The 17,983-nt window shown below is 44.7% G+C and overlaps 2 protein-coding genes across 3 annotated transcripts in view; one reads left to right on the top strand and one right to left on the bottom strand.

Annotated features, from left to right (window-relative positions):
• The window catches only part of LOC126565418 (proteasome subunit beta type-2), a 549,154-nt gene extending 533,715 nt beyond the window's left edge, over nucleotides 1-15,439 (top strand). The window contains exon 3 of one of the 2 annotated variants that reach the window (XM_050222598.1): nucleotides 15,427-15,439. The gene's annotated coding sequence lies outside the window, so the exon portion shown is untranslated. Of the gene's footprint in view, nucleotides 1-12,166; nucleotides 12,180-15,426 lie in introns of those variants that run through there. The other variant, XM_050222597.1, reaches the window with a different exon arrangement.
• Nucleotides 1-17,279, bottom strand: part of LOC126560416 (mucin-19) — a 183,722-nt gene extending 166,443 nt beyond the window's left edge. The window contains exon 1 of the mRNA XM_050216375.1: nucleotides 17,219-17,279. Within this exon, the coding sequence (XP_050072332.1) occupies nucleotides 17,219-17,279 (61 nt within the window). The remainder of the gene's footprint in view (nucleotides 1-17,218) is intronic.
• Nucleotides 17,280-17,983: the final 704 nt, after the last annotated feature.

A 17,983-nucleotide genomic window follows, 5' to 3' on the forward strand; every position in this document is an offset into this window, starting at 1 on the left:
AATGCCTCCCCAACGCGTGCTTGAATGGGGGGTGGGAGTGGAAAAAGTCGGTGGTGAAGGAAAGATGATTGGTTTCGTCTTGCATTCCAGCCCCTGTCACTTTCCTTCTCACCACCGGGGAGAGATCCGTCGTAAGGAGATGACGTGTTAAGAGATTGAAAATGTAATAAGCACTACTCTCGGGAAGTGGCGCGAAACGTTCCCAGTAAATAAGGCATTGGGCAAACCGGGAGAAAGACATGGAGAAAGGTGTATGACGCACAATGCGGGACACATGTCTTAAAACGTGTAACGGGGGTTTTAGCTGCCGATCGATTAGTTACGTTTCGATTAGAAACAGGCGCAAATGGGAAGTAACAAAAGTACTTTGAAGGTAGAAGGAATTTATACAAGCACACAGCAAAATACCAACAGCAACAGTGAAAATAAGAGTAAATAAAGCAAGAAGAGCACCTTGGGACACCAGCGAAAATGAAACAAAAAAGAAAGAAATATGTAACATTCGATGAAGCAATCCACAAATACTTGATAAGATATTCAAAACACTAGTTTCCTTGATAGTTATTTTTGGATTTTATCAAACCCCAAGCCCTTCCGAATGATTAGGCTCCAGATAAGATGCTAGTCGACAGTAGTTCCTCCTGGCAAGACGAAGTTCACATCTGCTACACATACAAGGCGCGCCCAATCCCGAGTGCCACCCATTTTAGCGCAAAAATTCCCCCCACAACACTCGCCCGGTGTATCCGCTTGCCGTGTGTGTGTGTGTGCTAGTCAGTAGGCCAAATTCCAAATTTGATACGCATTTGATACGCAGCAGGCGCCACCGGCACATACACTAGCGCAACCACTTAACGAGCCGTCCATCACCATCATATGCTCGCGCCCGGAGCGCCCGGCGAGCTGATAACACGCGGGCCGCGAAGAAGTAAACCGCACACGAATAGGGTTGGTGGTTTCGCGGCTTGTTCACCAACACCTGAGCACGTTTGGCCTGATAGTGTAGTACGCGGGCTACACACGTTTGGATGCTTCTTCGTTTTTCTTTTCTTGCGTGCGATCTTTCGTGTACCTTGCTATCAGCTTACAGAGCTTAATGGCAAAGGACTAAGATTTTGCAAAACCAAGCGTTTGGGGCCTCATTACCAACATCAGATTGTTAGTGAAAGAAACCAAAATAGGTCCCCCATCTTTGGGTTTGAAATCAAAATATCTCACTAGAACTGCAAATATTCGATTGCAAGAATTTATTGAACAGATTTTCAACGGATCTTGATAAGCATTGCTACCATGGTATGTGAGCGTTTGTGGACGGGATAAATAACAACTTTCAAAATTCAACTTCACAGTCTTTTACGCCCAAACGTCGAGGAACCTTTCATAAAGTCAGCGAAAATTTGTCACTACATACTACGGCAAAACATCCCAAAAAACATCGGACAGTTTGCGTTCGTGCCATTCCATCGTACGACGCGCACGAGTACAAAGACTTTAGGCTGCATGGAGCTCTGCGTGAAGTGTTTCGCATAATCACCAGCACCAACCCTCCAGATAGAGTAATAGGCCAAGTTGGCCTCCTCTCGCTTTGTTGTTTTTTGCTCTACAACCACCCCACGTCACGCGTCTACTCGACTGTCCCGGCCACATCCTCTTCATTCTTACTACTGGTAGTAATAGTAGTAATAGACGACCTCCTCTAGTTCCTGCTGCACACACACACACGCACACCCTCACATCGCTATTTTCTCTATCATCTCTCGAACCAACGAACAACACAGCGAGATCATGATGATTGGTTGTGTAGTGGTGGTGTTTACTTTCAAGGCTACGCTTAATTTTGTTTTTAGACTGACTATTAATTTGTTTATCAAGCAAACGGTAACCTTGGCGCCGTTCGTTGACATTTCGGGACCGCGGGGCCGTTTGTCTCGGCAACACAACCAAACCCAACCCCACCCCACCCTACCAAACACCATCAACGAGGGGGAGAGAGAGAGATAGACAAACGAAAACAAACAAAAACAAGAACAAATAAAATAAAACGCAGCTAAATCGCGGCGCAACACACACACACACGCACGCAGCACCGAGCAATGGGCAGGGGAACGATGAGACGGGAATCTGTAATGCTCGCACGCAAAGCGCAAAACCGGACCGATGGAGCGACGGCTTGGGAAAATTTGGCAATGTCGGAAGTGAGCAAAGTCCGCGGTATTGATCACTATGGGATTGCGGCATTATTCGTGGTTCAAACACCTTTTTTATTGTTTCTAATGCTTGATATTTTGAAACAACCGAAACAATTGAACACTCAAGCCAGTTGTGGGATAACTACCTTACCACCCATCGAACCACCACTTTTACTCATGACACTTGTGTTTGTAGTATGAATCTGATGTAGTTAGAATATTTGTATAATTAATTGTACTCCATGTATGCGATTTATTGTCAAAGAATTATCTTAATATTTTTCATTAAATTTCCATGCATAAACTATACTCAACTCTTCTTTTTATTCTGTTATTCTTCTTTAGTTGTGTAAACGACCTAAACTAGATCATGCGGGCCATCAAATGGCTTGCTAGACTTGTTAATACCACGTAGTTGGTTAGTCAGTCCTTACTACGGGGGAAACGGGTAGGATTTGAATCCCGGTCCTGCCGTGTAAAGACTGGCGCCGCTGTTAGTTCTACCAACGAAATGCGCTCGCTACTCTGTCCAGAGACTTCGCAACTTACGCGACAAACAACTGCAGAACAAACTCATGCGCTTTCTTCACATCAGTAGCCTTTAAAAATACCGAAAAAAGAAGAATAAAGTCTTAAAGATCCAAAGTCTCTATGAAATAAACAAAAAATATATTTCTATGTTAAGCTATTCTAAGCTGTTTCCACTATTCTACACAACATTTGAATATGCATCGATAAAGAGGAATAATGCACATGCAAGTCGAGTAATAATTTAAAAAGTTATTTTCGAATGACGTTCTGAAGGCAATCACGAATTAAAATAAGATTTTTTTATTACTGCAATTGAAAATTATTTGTATCAATTTTTTCAAACATTTCAAATTCAACCATTTTGACCATCCATTTGCGCTATAGTGCAAAACAACCATCCCCAAACCATCCCACAACAGAAAACAAGGGGAAATGGCCTCGGAACCCTAGAACGTACGATCGCGGGACGGGCGGAATTGATCACATTGAAAGGCATAAAGGCATAAAAGGATCGACGGTAAAACGATCACAACCCCTTCACCGCACACCCCCACCTGACCCTTACCATTCGCCAACGTTCGCCTTCACACAAAAACTCTCTGCTGCCCGTGCTGCTAACTCTCTGATCATGCGGAAACGCGCAAATATTCGCTCGTAGCGGCGGAGCAGTGCGCGTACGCAAAATCTTCACCAGGGGGGGCATAACAAGCGCGTGCGGTGTATGTGTTTGCGTGCGCTTCCCACATTCAAATCCCAACACCCCCCCCGAAAAAAAAGGTTATTGGTGTGCGTGTATGGACGCGACCCCCGCGCGATAAAAATCGACGATTTTTGCGGATCTTCCACGACGGCGATGGGGTGCAGATGATGATGATGTTGTGTTATGCTTCGTTGATGGTGATCATACAACCACAACCAGCAAATGGGGGGGGGGGGGAACCACTCACTCGCGTGGTGGTGATGCGATCGCGAACACATTCCTTCCCAGGCACCCCACACACACACTCCCGGGGGTTGATGATTTTTTTTTGTGACTGCTGACGATGATCATCATGACTGTTGTGGATTGGATGGAAGGTGGAATGCGCTCTCAAGCGCACAAGAAAACATAAAAATACCGGTCGGTGGTGGTCCACGCAAACCGGTATATCATTCAGACTCAATAACAACCGCCAACAAAAACAACAACTACCGCACGGTGGTGGACCCAGAGCCACCCTTGCGTACGCGCTCGGTAGTGGTAATGGTGATATCTTTCCCTTCTACATGGTTGTGTTTCCCTTTTTTGTTCTTCGCTTCGCCATTCGTTTGCTTTTTTGTACATACGCATTTTAATTTTGTTTTTACTTCTTCTCGGCATTGTTTCGCGGCCCGTTTCGCTTATCGCGAAACGGGCTTGTTTGCAAGGGTGGTTGGTTGGTTGCTGCTGCTGCTGCTGCTGCACGGGAGAGCAAGAAGAAACGCTCAAAGGTCTACCCCCCCCCCCCCCTCGCCCCTCCCAAACCGGGCGGGAACAACAAAATCGAAAGTGTGTGGCCCGGCGTTTGGGTTCCTTCCCGGTTGTCGTCAAGCTCATATGTGTGTTTTTCCCAATGTTCGCGATTCGAGGCTTGATGCGGTGGCGAACTTTATCGACTGCCAGCCGGGTGAATAACACCTCTCACCTCAACACACACACGCACAGCTCGCGCGTCAGGTCTCGTTTAAAATGAAGAATGAATGACAAATTTTATGTTCCCATTCTTCCCCATGTGCATGTGCACACACTGCTGTTAGACGATACAGGCGAACAGCAACCGAAAAGCATCAAAATTCATTCATCATCAGCTCTGTTGGCGGGCTTAAAGGTCGTACTCGCGTATATGGTTCCCGATGCTTCACGCTCCTTATGCAGCAGAATTTTCTCTCCTGCGCGCTATCCTAACGCTGTGACGAGCCTTCCAAATTGCGTCAAAAACACGGCATTCACGCCACGCGAAACGGCAAACAAGCAGCTGACAAAAAAGGCACACAAAATAAAGCCTGTTTTTCTTCACTGTTCTTTTCAACCGTACTCTCTACGGCAGCAAACAACATCACTCCAACAGCCCCGTGTGGCCCGTGTGATTTGGTTTCGTTCGTTTTACATATCTCTCAGTTGACAACTGCCTGGCCCGACCGAATAATAAAAATATCCACAGCGCACCACTGAAGGTGTCGTCACGTCTGCGCTCCCCAACCTCCTCCCCGGACCACATTTCCAGCCATCCACGCACATCGACAAGACGTAAAGCAAAGCGAGTAACGTGATGTCAGAAAGTCCCTACGGAGCCGTACACCGCGCGACGTACTATCAAACGTACGATTCAAAAATAAATGGCGCCAAAAGTGTACGTAAACCATCTTCGCTTTTTTTTTGGGACGGGGACGTCTTCCCACTGCGCACCGGTCACCCAAAGGAAGGCATTCCATCAAGCGCAAGGTTTTTTTTTTTGGGGGACAGACTGATCGGAAGAGCTCTAGCGCTTACGAAACTCTCGCCGTCATCGTTTACTGCTGTCAAAACACTTCAATCCCTTATCACAGCCACACCGTAACTGCTGATCGAATAATGAAAGCGCTCTGAGGTGTGTAGTACGATTGTTGTGTGTGTGTGTGCTGATGTGCAAAATTGAATGGATGCTGGGTGGACCAACAACCACCACACACAACAATTCAGAGCTATATCAGATGGTTCAGAAATCATATCTCAATGCCTCTCCATTATACGCCACTTAGTCAAACCACCGAGCTTATTTACGACTTGCTGGATATTCCCTCCAGCCCCTATGGGGCCATTATAATCGAGGGTGGTGGGTGATACAAATAACTTTATTCCATCAGCGGCCTCCTGTTCGATACTCATTGCGTCATTGGATGGTATTTTTAGGCTCTTGTTTAATTTGATCCCATTTAAAACGTCATCTACGATTTTCGAGGGAAGCTTGAAGCAGGCTAGAGATAGCATTTGTATTTTTATAATCAATTTTGCACAAAAGAATGATTAATTTCAGGGCCATTTCACTGCGGGACGTCGGGGAGCATTTTACGTTTTATTGCAAAGATAATCGCTTTAAGTTTGGTAAGGGATTTTTTTTTTTTGTTAAATTCTGTGAAAATAATTGATTGAGAGTTGATTAAAAAAAATCACTTTTTTCGCTCACTTGTCCAGGATACTGTCAGCCATAACTGGACGGTATACGTAGACTGCTATTTGCATTTCTGGCCTGATAAATGCAAATGCAAATAATTATCATCAAAAATTGTTTTCTTCTTTTTTAAAGGGTTTTCTAGCATGATTAATACACTTTTGCTTGGGCTCAAACCAATTGTCGAAGCCCTTTTTCCACTCTGATCAAAATACCTCCAAAACATGGTTTTTGAACGCTTCTACAGCATCTTCTGGGGACAAAAATCGTTGATCACGCAGTTTTTCTTAATGTACGCGAATGAAAAGAAGTCGTTGTGTGGCAAGTAAGCACTATAGGGCGGATGACCCATTAATTCGACGTTTTTGGCCGGCCAAATGAGCGATGGTTTGAGACAATGTGTGAAAGCTCACATCGCTCATGATGATTTGTGTTCTGTTGTTCGTTTTCCAAATTTCTCCGAAGACTTTTGGCAAACAAACTGTGGTGTACCATTCAGAATTGATCGTCCTACGTTGCTCAAGCAGAACAGTTGCCACATGATCAGTTTTGGCGGAGAAACAATCGACCATTTGCTTGCGACCAGTGCCTCTTCCACGGATAACTTTCGTTGGATTTGACTCGTCGTTGAAGACCCACACGGTCGATGATTGTTTTGTTTCGGGCCTCATACGCATAGATCCATGATATCGTCACCTGTGACGATCTTTTAAACATCTTTTGAAGCACCATGATCGTAATTGTTCAACATTTTCTTGCACCAATCAACTTGTGCGGGATCCAACGATAACAAACTTCTTTTTATGGCCAGATGTTTGAGCAAAATAGTGATTATTCTGGTGGAAGAAGTGACCAAATATGCCACGATTAAATTCAGTATAACAGTTTTTAGCAGTACTATAGGATGGTGCTTCATCGCCATGCAAAGATTTGAGTTCTTCAAAGCAATCTTGTCTTGATGGTTTACGTCGAAAGTTGTGAAACATAATCGAACGAAATATTTTTTTGGTGAAACTGATTTGTTTAAGTCAACGTGAACATCGCAAATGATGGTGGTCGTACGTCAATACGTTATGAGTATGATTATGCTCCAAAATGTTAAACTTTCGAATAAAAATATCAGATTGCATCTGATAACATTTGTACATCTATCTGACTAGTAGTAAACGCTGCCTTTTTATATAATCTAGTCGAACCTTCTGGGTGGACTACACCGAACGAACCGTCTAGAACCGATCCTTCTAGAAACCATCTGTATACGAAGCTGACTCTAATCGAGCTGGTTGATGCTTCAGTGACATGAACTTCTGCTTCGTTGGCTTAATAACCTCGAGAAGTCTTGACAGTCTCAGAATTGCCCGAATTCTGCTGCTAATTATTATGACGTCGGAATCTTAGGGACTGATTAGGGACAGTACATCGAAACATTTTAACACTTAGGAAAACAAATCGTTTAATCCCAGCCATCCCTTATGAAAATTCGAAAATAAGGTTTAAAAAAAATTCTATTTCTTGATCAACAATTGACATGACATCAAAAAACCGCAAAGATTTTAAAATTAAAATTATGTACAATTGTTTCAAAATGAGCTTAACACCGTTTGCAATAATCGATAAAGCATGCAATAGCAATCAATTATTATTACTTAAATCATTTTCCGAAACGGAGCTTAAACCCATTACACTAATTTGCCGTTTGCTGTACATTCTAGCGCGAGTCCCCCAAAAGTGACGGCTTTATCGTCCAAAGCATGGACCGTTTTTAATCACTTAAACCTGTACACTGTCCCATATCTCCCGCGGGGGTGCTTAATGCCCGCAAACTGAGTAAAAGACCAACAAGAACTAGAGCCACGACACCACCGGTCGTCGGCCAGGTTCGCGAAAAGCTCATTTATAAAATACCATACCCCAACACCTCCCGAAGGAATTACATTATTTAGGCTTTCCCATCGAGAGACATTCCCATGGATTGGTTCCCAAGTATTTTGGGCTAGTTTTGGCCCGCGCTCGGCAATACTTACATTATTTAAACACTTTAGTTAAATTCTGGCGCGCACGCTCGCACGCTCGAGGATGTTAACAAGATGTCCTCTCCTCCTTCTTGCACACTTTTCACGTGCTCTTCAACCCCCGGTTGGAAACCACACACCACAGATTGAATCTTTCGTTTACTACACTTGCGTCGCCAGTTTGATCAAGACTTCTTCTGCGTGCGATCAAACGACGGTTGTTGGACGTAATTTACCTTCGCACGCATACGGCGAATGCAGCCTTTTTCCCACAAACACACATGCACGCACATTCATGGGGATGAAAACACAAGCGAAAACATTCCTGCCGATCCAACTGGCCAAAAATTAAAGAGCAACACACAACACGGAACTGCCAAACACACCAGTCTTCCACCAGTGCCGGTGTGGCCCTTTTATTATTGGTGACTTCTCTTTCGCTTGTCGGTGTGTGTGTGTATCCCGCGATTGGGACTAATTTTCATTCAATTTCTAATTTATTAGCTCACGGCACGCAAGCTGCGGCGACCTCGGGGCACACACTTCAAAACCCGAAAGGAGAAGACTCGAACAAAAAAGAAGCTTGTATATCGCGCCTTTGGCCACAAGAATGAATTTCTTTGCTGCATACACACCTACATACATTCCACTAACACACAGGAGGGGCTCTTTTTTCACTTTTCTGGCGTGCACATTCCGCGAGGGCGATATTATCCCCCTTTTTTCTCACTACGCACGAAGCACCCAAACACACGAAGAAAATAATGCCAAACTCCCACTCCGCCCGTGCCTTTGCGGCAGAGGAAAAACAATAACGGAACGGCTTTGAGAACCAACACACGCACACACACTTTTCCTTTTCGCACGGTGGGGCCACCAAAAAGCTCCAAACGGTTCTCTTACACCAACGCGGGGTTAAGGAGCAGCTCCCTGGTTTAAGGGGATGATTACTATTATTATTATTTATTTTACGGCAACATTAACGCACTCCAACCAAACACACACACAAAACAAGCCCACACCGGGGCACACAGCACACGTATTACACACGGGCACCATTCTTCTCCGGGTGGCTCCGGTGAAAGGACGAAACAGGATTTTTCCTTTTTTTTGTGTCGTTACAAACACGCCGCTCAACACACACACATACACAGACACAAGCTTTCAGCGGTTTTCCGCCCGGTTGTTGCAGCCCCTAGCTGTTGTGGTGGAAACTTTTGTGGACGATTACGGACGATTTTGCTTGTTTTGTTTTAGTTTTAGCTTTTACTATTTTTGTATCGATTTTCCTTTCGCACACCGTGCTTCTAAGGGGGCCACGGGTTTCGTTTTCCTTCGTGACGGGATTTAACAAAAATGAGATCGCTACGCACTCACTAGAGTCCTCCTCTTAAGTGGACAAGAATCCGTATAGCTTTTGCAAGGTAAAGGAAGAGTTTTAATTTCGGTACTTGTTGTTTTGCTTGGTTTGAATACCTTTTTTTCTAAAGGACGAATAGAAAAAAATTAAATTAGAAACATTTGCAACCATACAAAGCAAGATCTCATCGATCTGCTACTATTTCTACCCTTCTTTTTTTTTGCTACCACTCGAATAAGCGGGCCTCCAAGCGAACTGAAAACCCTTATTTCGATCCACCACAAACTGTAGCCAAGATAATTCTTCACTCCACTGCTCGAAGCACAACGGCACAATCTCTCGCTGAAATTTTAGCACCGGCAAGCCAAACATGCCGGCCACTAAAAGCTGATCTTCATGTGCTTTGGCGTGCGGGCACCTCTCGAAACATATCGCCCCCAAAGCCAGCCGCTTATCGCAGCATTAACGCTTCATTAGCAACGAGATGATGATCGGCAAATCTGCTGCTCATCGTAATGTTGAAAAAAAAAAAAAAACAAGATGAACCCCCACCATCAACACAATGAACCGTGTGCACAATCTCAACGCTGCAACTTTATTAGTTGTTCACTTTAACTATTTTTCCATTTTCGCTTTTCTTCACTGTTGTACATTGCGAAACATTTTCCGCACACAAAAATTATCACACTATTGAGCACCGAAAACATTTACGCACTAATGCTACAAACGCAATGATGATTATTGCGCGCTTAAGCTACAAAACATTCCCACCCGTTCACTTCGAAATGCTGCGGCGATGTACTTTATCCCCGTCACGCAGCCAGCGGAGACACACACCCGACGTGGTTGAAAGTTGAAATTTTTTTAACCACCGTTTCCCGGCTGGCTGGCCAGTGAAGCGGACGTAGCGACACATCGGCACACCATCGGTACGCTCACCATTCCACGAAGTTGCACGAGGAAAGAGAGTGTGCCACGATTGCTGTACTTCGGGCGCTTGCTGTCTCGCTTTTTTTTTTTAGTCTCGGCGAGATCGCTCTCGCGGCACTCATTCTCTGTGTTGATGCGATGGGGTGGTTTCGGTGAGTGTCCGGCCAGCGGGGGTAACACTGAGTGGCCGCGTTTTCGCCCCAAAACAATCGCCGAGTGGGGCGAAATTTTTCTTCCGCGGGAAATTTAGCTATCGAAAGGTGAATGAGATTGTTTAATGTCGAATTTTGGTATGAAACAAGTGTAAACTTTTGTTGCTTCAAATTGTTCAAATTGAAAGGTTGACTGCTTTCTTCTCTTAGGCTTAACGATCTCCGAGGCCATGACAGATAATTGATGGCTTACTAAACTCACTGGTACCACGTAATAGGATAGCTAGTCCTCACTACGTAGAAAGCCAGGTGCTAAAGACTTTTTAGCGGGAAGATCAGCGCCAACAAATTGGGCTTATTCAAACAACCTACTACGTCGTTAAGGCTGGGAATCTGATAGCGGCCCCGTGGTTTGGTGACAGCGGCACCGGTCTTCAAACGACAGGACCGGAGTTCAAATCCTAGCCAGACCCAGCCCCCCGTAATGAGGGACTGACTATTCTGCTACGTGATAGCCTTCAAGTCTAGTAAACCATTCGACGGCCAGCATATGACCTCAGATCGCTAAGATATACAATTCTTCGGTTTTTTGTTTTTGTTTTTTTTTTTATTCATAAAGGACGACCAGGTACACTAATAATCCATTAGCACAGCAAAAAAGGAAGATAGTTCTCAAGTTGGCTTCGTCGCAGTCTCCCAGCAGGTCCCGAATCGGAATGTTCGGCAGCTTTTCAATGTCCTGGATTGCGTCTAACAAGGCGGGTCGAGCAGCCTCGTATTCCATAGAAGATGATCTATGTCGTGGTATCCGAGGCCACAGCCACATATTTTGGAGTCGACCTGTCCCTGACGCTGGAGATGCGCGCCCAAAGCGAAATGATTAGACCTAAGCCTAAACATCATTCGAATGAACGCACGATCACCTGAGATGCCGTGGAACCAAGGCTTCAAGGACACTTGGGGAGTGATCGAATAAAGAAACCTCCCGAGCTCATCGGTGTCCCACAAACTCTGCCACCGAGCCATGCAGAGAGACTGTGGGGCACGCATGTACTCGTGAGGTAAGATAAGCCTGTCGAAAAAGGACCCTTCCGAAGCACCCTTTACAATTTTTCAGTTGCGATAATAACAATCTTATTTTAATTCGTGATTACGCTCAGACCGTCATTTCTAAAATTATTAATCAATTTGCATGTGGATTATATCACTTTATTCATGCATATTCAACTGTTAGGTACAGCCGGTCTGCACACGGCAGGACCGGGATTCAAATCCAACCCGGAAAGTTTTCCCGTAGTAAGGACTGACTATCCAACTACGTGGTATCGGCAAGTCTAGTAAGCCATTATTAAGATGGCCGGCATGGGCTTAGAAAGTCGTTAAGCTAAGAAGAAGAAAAAGAAGACGAAGAAGAAGAAGTGGAAGTTAAATAGCTAGTTCTCGTAGGAAACCAGGTTCTGATGATGATAGGACTGAAACATTTTTGTCCAGATCTACTGGATAGGATACCAACCTCCAAGAAAGTGCATCAGAGGCAAGTGCTTCCTGTAAAAGGTGAAACTCTCTTAATCCTGAACAAAGTCCAGAAATGGCTCCAAAATCCAAAGCATCAAGAACACGTAATTTCTTGTGTAAGGGGGTACAGAGTACATGCGTAATTTACAAACAAATTAAATACTACGCAAAAGTTAGTCACACATGACACATTTAAAAAAAAAAAAAGTCGGCCAGTTACCTTTCAAATGATCAAGGTCAGTCACATTACTAACAATGAAAGAGATAGTGAAAAACACAGAAATGGACCAAACAATAACAACATACAAACACACAAACACACACCCCATTTCTTACCAAAAACGCCTAAGGGTGGGTTCCGATTTGAAATAAAACGTTTCTGAATCTCTTCTTTCGTAAAACTGTTGCTTCTTGAGGGAAAACTTCAACATAAAAACAAAAAAACACAAAAACAACCGGTTATCCATTCGCTCGCTGCACATCACCATTGTGTGGTGCTGTTTCGTTGGAATATACTTAAAAATCTTTTGTAAAAAAAAAGAAACCCCCTTTTTCCTCCTGCCAGAAAGAATAAGAACCCGGAAGGAATACACGGAGACGAGAAAAACGGGTTCAAAGTTGCCCGCAAGGCAGAAACAAGCACGAGTGCGTAAGCAGTGTGCGTCACCGTAAAATGATTAAAATGGAATTAAAATCTACTTCAAGTGGGTACGGCACTCGGCAAACGGGAACAAAAGGGAATCGAACGGCCAAAGGGTGGGGGGGGGGAGGGGGGGAGGTGGTCGCGTAGAAGGTTAATCGACGGATGCGGAAGGAAACTGCGACAACAAAGGACATTAATAAAGCAGCCCAAACCCTTCTTTGCCGGTCGCCTTTCGGTCCGGGAACGGGCAGGAAGAACCCGAATGTCCTTCAATGTTGGCTGGCCCGGCGATAAAGAAAACCCGCAGGCGGAGCGGGGAAAACCGGGAACCCAAACAACACATTTATCCCGTCTGTCTGTCTGGCTGGCTGGCCTCGGAAGGATATAATGCTTCGGTTCTTTCTCTCTCTCTCTCTCTCTCTCTCTCTCTCTCTCTTTCTCTCTCTCTCTCTCTCTCTCTCTGTGTCTCGCTCTGCACACTCCGGGAAGGGTGTATGCGCAAAGAACGATTCCTGCTTTTCCTCACCAACACACAAGCACGTACACTCGTCCTTCGTTATGCTTTGTTGAGGGGATTTGGCCAGACAGATTCAAGCGGAGCAAAGGAAAACGGATAAGATGCACATGGGGTGTGTGTGTTTTCGTGTGCGTATTCTAACGAGACGAAAATTAACAAAACCACACCAATTTCCTAAACCGTAATTTGGTTGACCAGGACCTGTGATCTAGGGCAAAGAGTATAGAGAAGCAAGCGAGGAACCTTATGATATTGAACATTATCTTTGTTCAAAATTGATGCCTTTTTTGCCAGAATTAATGAAGATTATACCAGAATTGTCAACGCAACTACTATTGGCGCTATCAAAAAGATTAAACTCAATGTTCTCAAACTAGGACAGTCCCATTTTCTCTACTTAAAAACAAATTATATGTACATAAGGAAGAAAAAAGGGGGCGAAATACTACAAACATATTTCAAGCCAACCGAACAGCAGCACTAGTCACGAGTGTGGTGAACCTGCCACCGCCGAGAGAAAGCGAGAAAGAGAGAGAGAGAGAGAACCGGAAATGGCTTCATTCTCACCAAACGTCTCAAGGTCAGTGACGAAATTCGAACCACACAACATGGCTATAAACCGTATGGCGAATTTGCGCGCCTCTCCCCGATTTGGTTCCGTTTTTTTTTTCGCCATTTTTAAGCTGCAACCCAACACTCACAATATACACAATCGAAACTTCGCCTACACACACGCGCCTCGCGTTTCGAAGTACATGTCCTTTATGTAAAATGGACCACTTTCGCCGTGTGTGTGTGTGTGGCTCTATATACACACGGCGCAGCATCGTCCCCGCAGGAGAGCTCTCGCGTCGCACAACCGACCCGGACGATATCCTTCCCCGAAACAGGACGATGATGCTCGGATCCTTCCAGAATTACCCGTCACAACAACCAGGCGGGGGAATGGGCGATCGGAGCGGCCCCAAGAGCGACATGGGAAAAAAAAACATGGACACGAAGGATGGCTATTGCGCCGTAAATTCGAACACTCGACACACAAACCGTAAGGAGTCGCTTTTACGAGTGCTTGTGTGTGTTTGTGTGTGGGAGAGGGGGTGAGGATGCACACGAAGTAGTAGTGTGGGATTCGACGTCGGGTTGCTGTTGCGTAAATTGTGCGTACGCGCGATCCTCGTTCGTGCGTGTGGCGTAGTTCCGGGGGTTCCGATTTTGCGTCTGCCTTTTTTTTTGTTTCTTTCGATTCGTAGAGTTTGGCGTAGCATTTTATGCACCATTTTGAATGAAAAATTGTCCACCGGCGTAAGGGTAAAAGTGGGATGGGATTTTTGCACCCACAATAAAGGTGTTTAAAAGTAGAAGGATTCCATGGTGTTGAAGGATTCGAATTATTTCAATGTAAATACACTAAACGCGATAGTGGATAGCAATTTTGAAAGACAATTTAAACTGTTGTGCAATTATTGAAGTGTGCAAAGTGTACCAACGAATGATACAAAACATATAAAAGAAAATATTTCTAAAAGTATCATCGAACCTAACATTTCCTGCTTGATAACTTCATTATCGTATTAATCATTACTCTCTGTCCCTTGCTACTGATCGTAGCAAGAGGACCTTTACTACGAATTAGCAATATTTATACAACAAACCGAAACCATATTTCTCAAATCACAAAACTCACTCTTTCTTCCTGTCTTTACGAACGTTCACAAAAAATATCTGCAACACATTGAAAAAGCCATTCGACGAACCATAACTTCTCACAACAAGACCAAACTTGCACTTGCAATATCGCCCAAAATCAACCACTTTATAGCAGATTTATAATTATTTTCTTATTGATGCCACACAGCGAGGTCGCGCACACACTACCTCCAGCCAGTTATTTTATCAAACTCCGCGCACTGAACGATTCGACTGGCTCTGGGATGCTGCTGCTGGCCGCAGAGCATTATGCTGCGCGACCGCGCTCTCCCGCTTCTTCTGCTAGCGCGCCCCGCGTGATGTTATGATTTCATGCTGGTGTATGTGTGTTTTTGTCTACTATTCCTCCTCCTCCCTCTATTCGCCACCCCTCCGGCCCGCGTTCTACGGGCGGTTTTCCTCAATCCTTGTCGCGCATCCTTTCGCGATCCGGAACACCGATGCAGTTCGTTTTTCTTTTGTCCGTCTGTCTCCGTCGGTGAGAGCTGGCCTCTACTATGGCCTAGTTTTCCCCGTACTACACAGTGTGCGTGTGTGTGTGTGAGTAGGAGAGTCTCGCACACTTGTCTCGCAGAGACAAGAATGATTAGGTATACGGTGCAATAATTCTGCATCCATACACCCGACGGCCCGACCCGACCGTTGGTATCCTGGGGATGAGGAACCAGTCCTGCTCCTGTCTCGATCGCAAATTGCTCTTTACACACAAACACACACAGTTGTATAGCTTGCACATACAGCATCAACGTGAAGCTTGATGCATTTTGCATTATAGTGTGCAACTGCAACACCCTTCCTACAACCCTACCATTCCCCCTCAACCCCCTATGTGTACGGTAAATTGTATATTCTACGATATCGTTGAGGCTGGTCGGGACACGGGTATGGTCACTAAAAGTGTGTGTGTGTGTGTGTGTGTGTGTGTGTGTGTGTGTGTGTGTGTGTGTGTGTGTGTGTGTGTGTGTGTGTGTGTGTGTGTGTGTGTGTGTGTGTGTGTGTGTGTGTGTGTGTGTGTGTGTGTGTGTGTGTGTGTGTGTGTGTGTGTGTGTGTGTGTGTGTATACGATGCATTTTCCTTCACTATATTCTGTGACTGTTCTCCCGTAGTCATAGGATCGTGCTGGGGTAATCACGTGGAAAGCGCTTTCCCTGTTCCACCACATCGGAAGCAGAGACACCCTCCCTACCACCCTCCACGGGGTCCAACGGCGTTATGTGTTTATCGCGTTCTGGTAGCGTTTGGGTTGGAGGATTTTCGTGAATCAACGGCTACGCTACCAACCCACTTGCCCAGAACACATAAGCGTAGGTCGAGAGGAAGAAACAGTGTGCTTATGTGCTTATTTTTTTTTGCAACTCGCAGGATATGTGGGTGTGCATTTTCAACAAAAAAAAGCACACACTTACACATACACACACGCGCCAAACATTATCATGAAAAACTGCACCTCCTTTTTCCCCAAGGGGGATTTTGTGCTGCAGTTTTATACGAGACTATGTTGTATTTTCTTTCAATGGCAGTGGGAAAATGATCTGGTTCCGATTGTGCTAGTTTTAATCATGCTTATGTAGCATCAAATTGAATAATCTTACGCATACGCAATAAATTTATACAGAAAGCAAATAATAATAGTGACCACAACTTCATTATGCTAAATTTATTAGGGAAAATGTTGCAGTAATGGTTGCTTTCGTTTGAGTAATTTGTTAAATTATGTTCAAAGTATTTTTTTACAGGTTAAATCGTTTTTTTTTTTCTTAAACATACCAAAAAAGTTTGCCTATTCATTGCTTCGAATTTGGTTATCTTTTTATTTTGACTTGTTTTACGAATTAAAGAGGCGAATGCCTAAATTATTTTCTATTCTTTTTCCATGAAGCTAGCAAAAACTCATCTCAGGAATATAATTGTAGAGAGCTCTTATAAATGTACCTATTTCCTTAAATTTCGTAAATTTAAATTAAGGATTTGAAATAAATTAAAATAAATAAAAAAAATTAAATGATAAATTTCATCAAAAAACATTCTAGTTTTTAAATACTGCAGCGCATATGTACATGGTGTGCACGATAAATTTGACATTTGGCCATTTCGTTTACAGTTTGTGATTGAGTTATCGTATCACAATGCACGATACGTCATTCGAAAGCCACAAGTGTTTGGGAACAGTGAAAAAAAAGTCTTCTTCTTCTTGGCCTGCTCAAGATAGAGCACGTCGCATCGACATGGCCAGGTCGCCAATCAGTTGCCAGGAAACTCGATCAAGGGCTGCAGTCCACCATCCACGGCCTCATCAGATCTCCGACAGGTTGGACTCCACTTGATCCAGGTACGACCAAGAACGAGTACCTTCTTGGTGGGGCATGAGTCCGACATCCTCATCACGTGCCCCAGTGAACGTATCCTTCCGGCTTTGACTACCGTAAGGATATCAGCAACGCCAAACAGCTCAGCTAGCTCGTTATTCATTCTCCTTCGCCACACGCCCTGCTTACACATACCGCCAACAAAACCCAGCATGCTCGAAACTCTCACCTTGCACTGCACCTCGTCCATAGTGGCCCTTAGCACCCGTACCAGCTTCCCAGGGAATCCGTACTGCTGCATGGTGTTCCATAGTTCGGTTCGATCTATGGTATCGAAGGCCGCCTTGAAGTCAATGAACAGGTGGTGCGCTGGGATCGGATGCTTCCGGCCTTTTTGGAGGATCTGCCGTAGAGTAAAGATTTGGTCGGTTGTTGATATGCCTCCAGCAAATAGTGTGAAAAAATATCGAGTAAACTTAATAAGCGGAACCTTTCCCCGTTCTCTAAATCCTGTCATGTTCAATTCCTATCTCTGTGGCTCTCCATTAACCCGTTCTGATTGTGTGAAGGATCTGGGCGTTTTGGTCGACTCTAGGCTACCGTTCGTTAGGCACATAGAGAACGTAGGGCTAGCAAAACTCTCGAAATGCTGCGTCGTTTGGCTTCGGATCTCTGGTACCTGCGCGCTTTTTACTGCTCGTTGGTGCGCTCGACGCTGGGGTATGCCTCAGTAATTTGCCTACTACCTTCACAGCTGCGTTTCACGCGGTTTGATATGCGCAGTGTTCAGATCAGCACAGCCTTCGCCTTCTGCCTTCGTATCCGTCACGTTGCCGGCTGCTGGATCTGTTACCTTTAGAATCCCGGCGCACTCATGCCCAAGTCAGTTTCATCGCCTCCCTTCTCCGACGACCCTTTTTTGCAATCCTCTATCAATTTTTATGTTCCTGTCTA

This window comes from Anopheles maculipalpis, chromosome 3RL, assembly GCF_943734695.1.
Source record: "Anopheles maculipalpis chromosome 3RL, idAnoMacuDA_375_x, whole genome shotgun sequence".
NCBI lineage: Eukaryota > Metazoa > Arthropoda > Insecta > Diptera > Culicidae > Anopheles > Anopheles maculipalpis.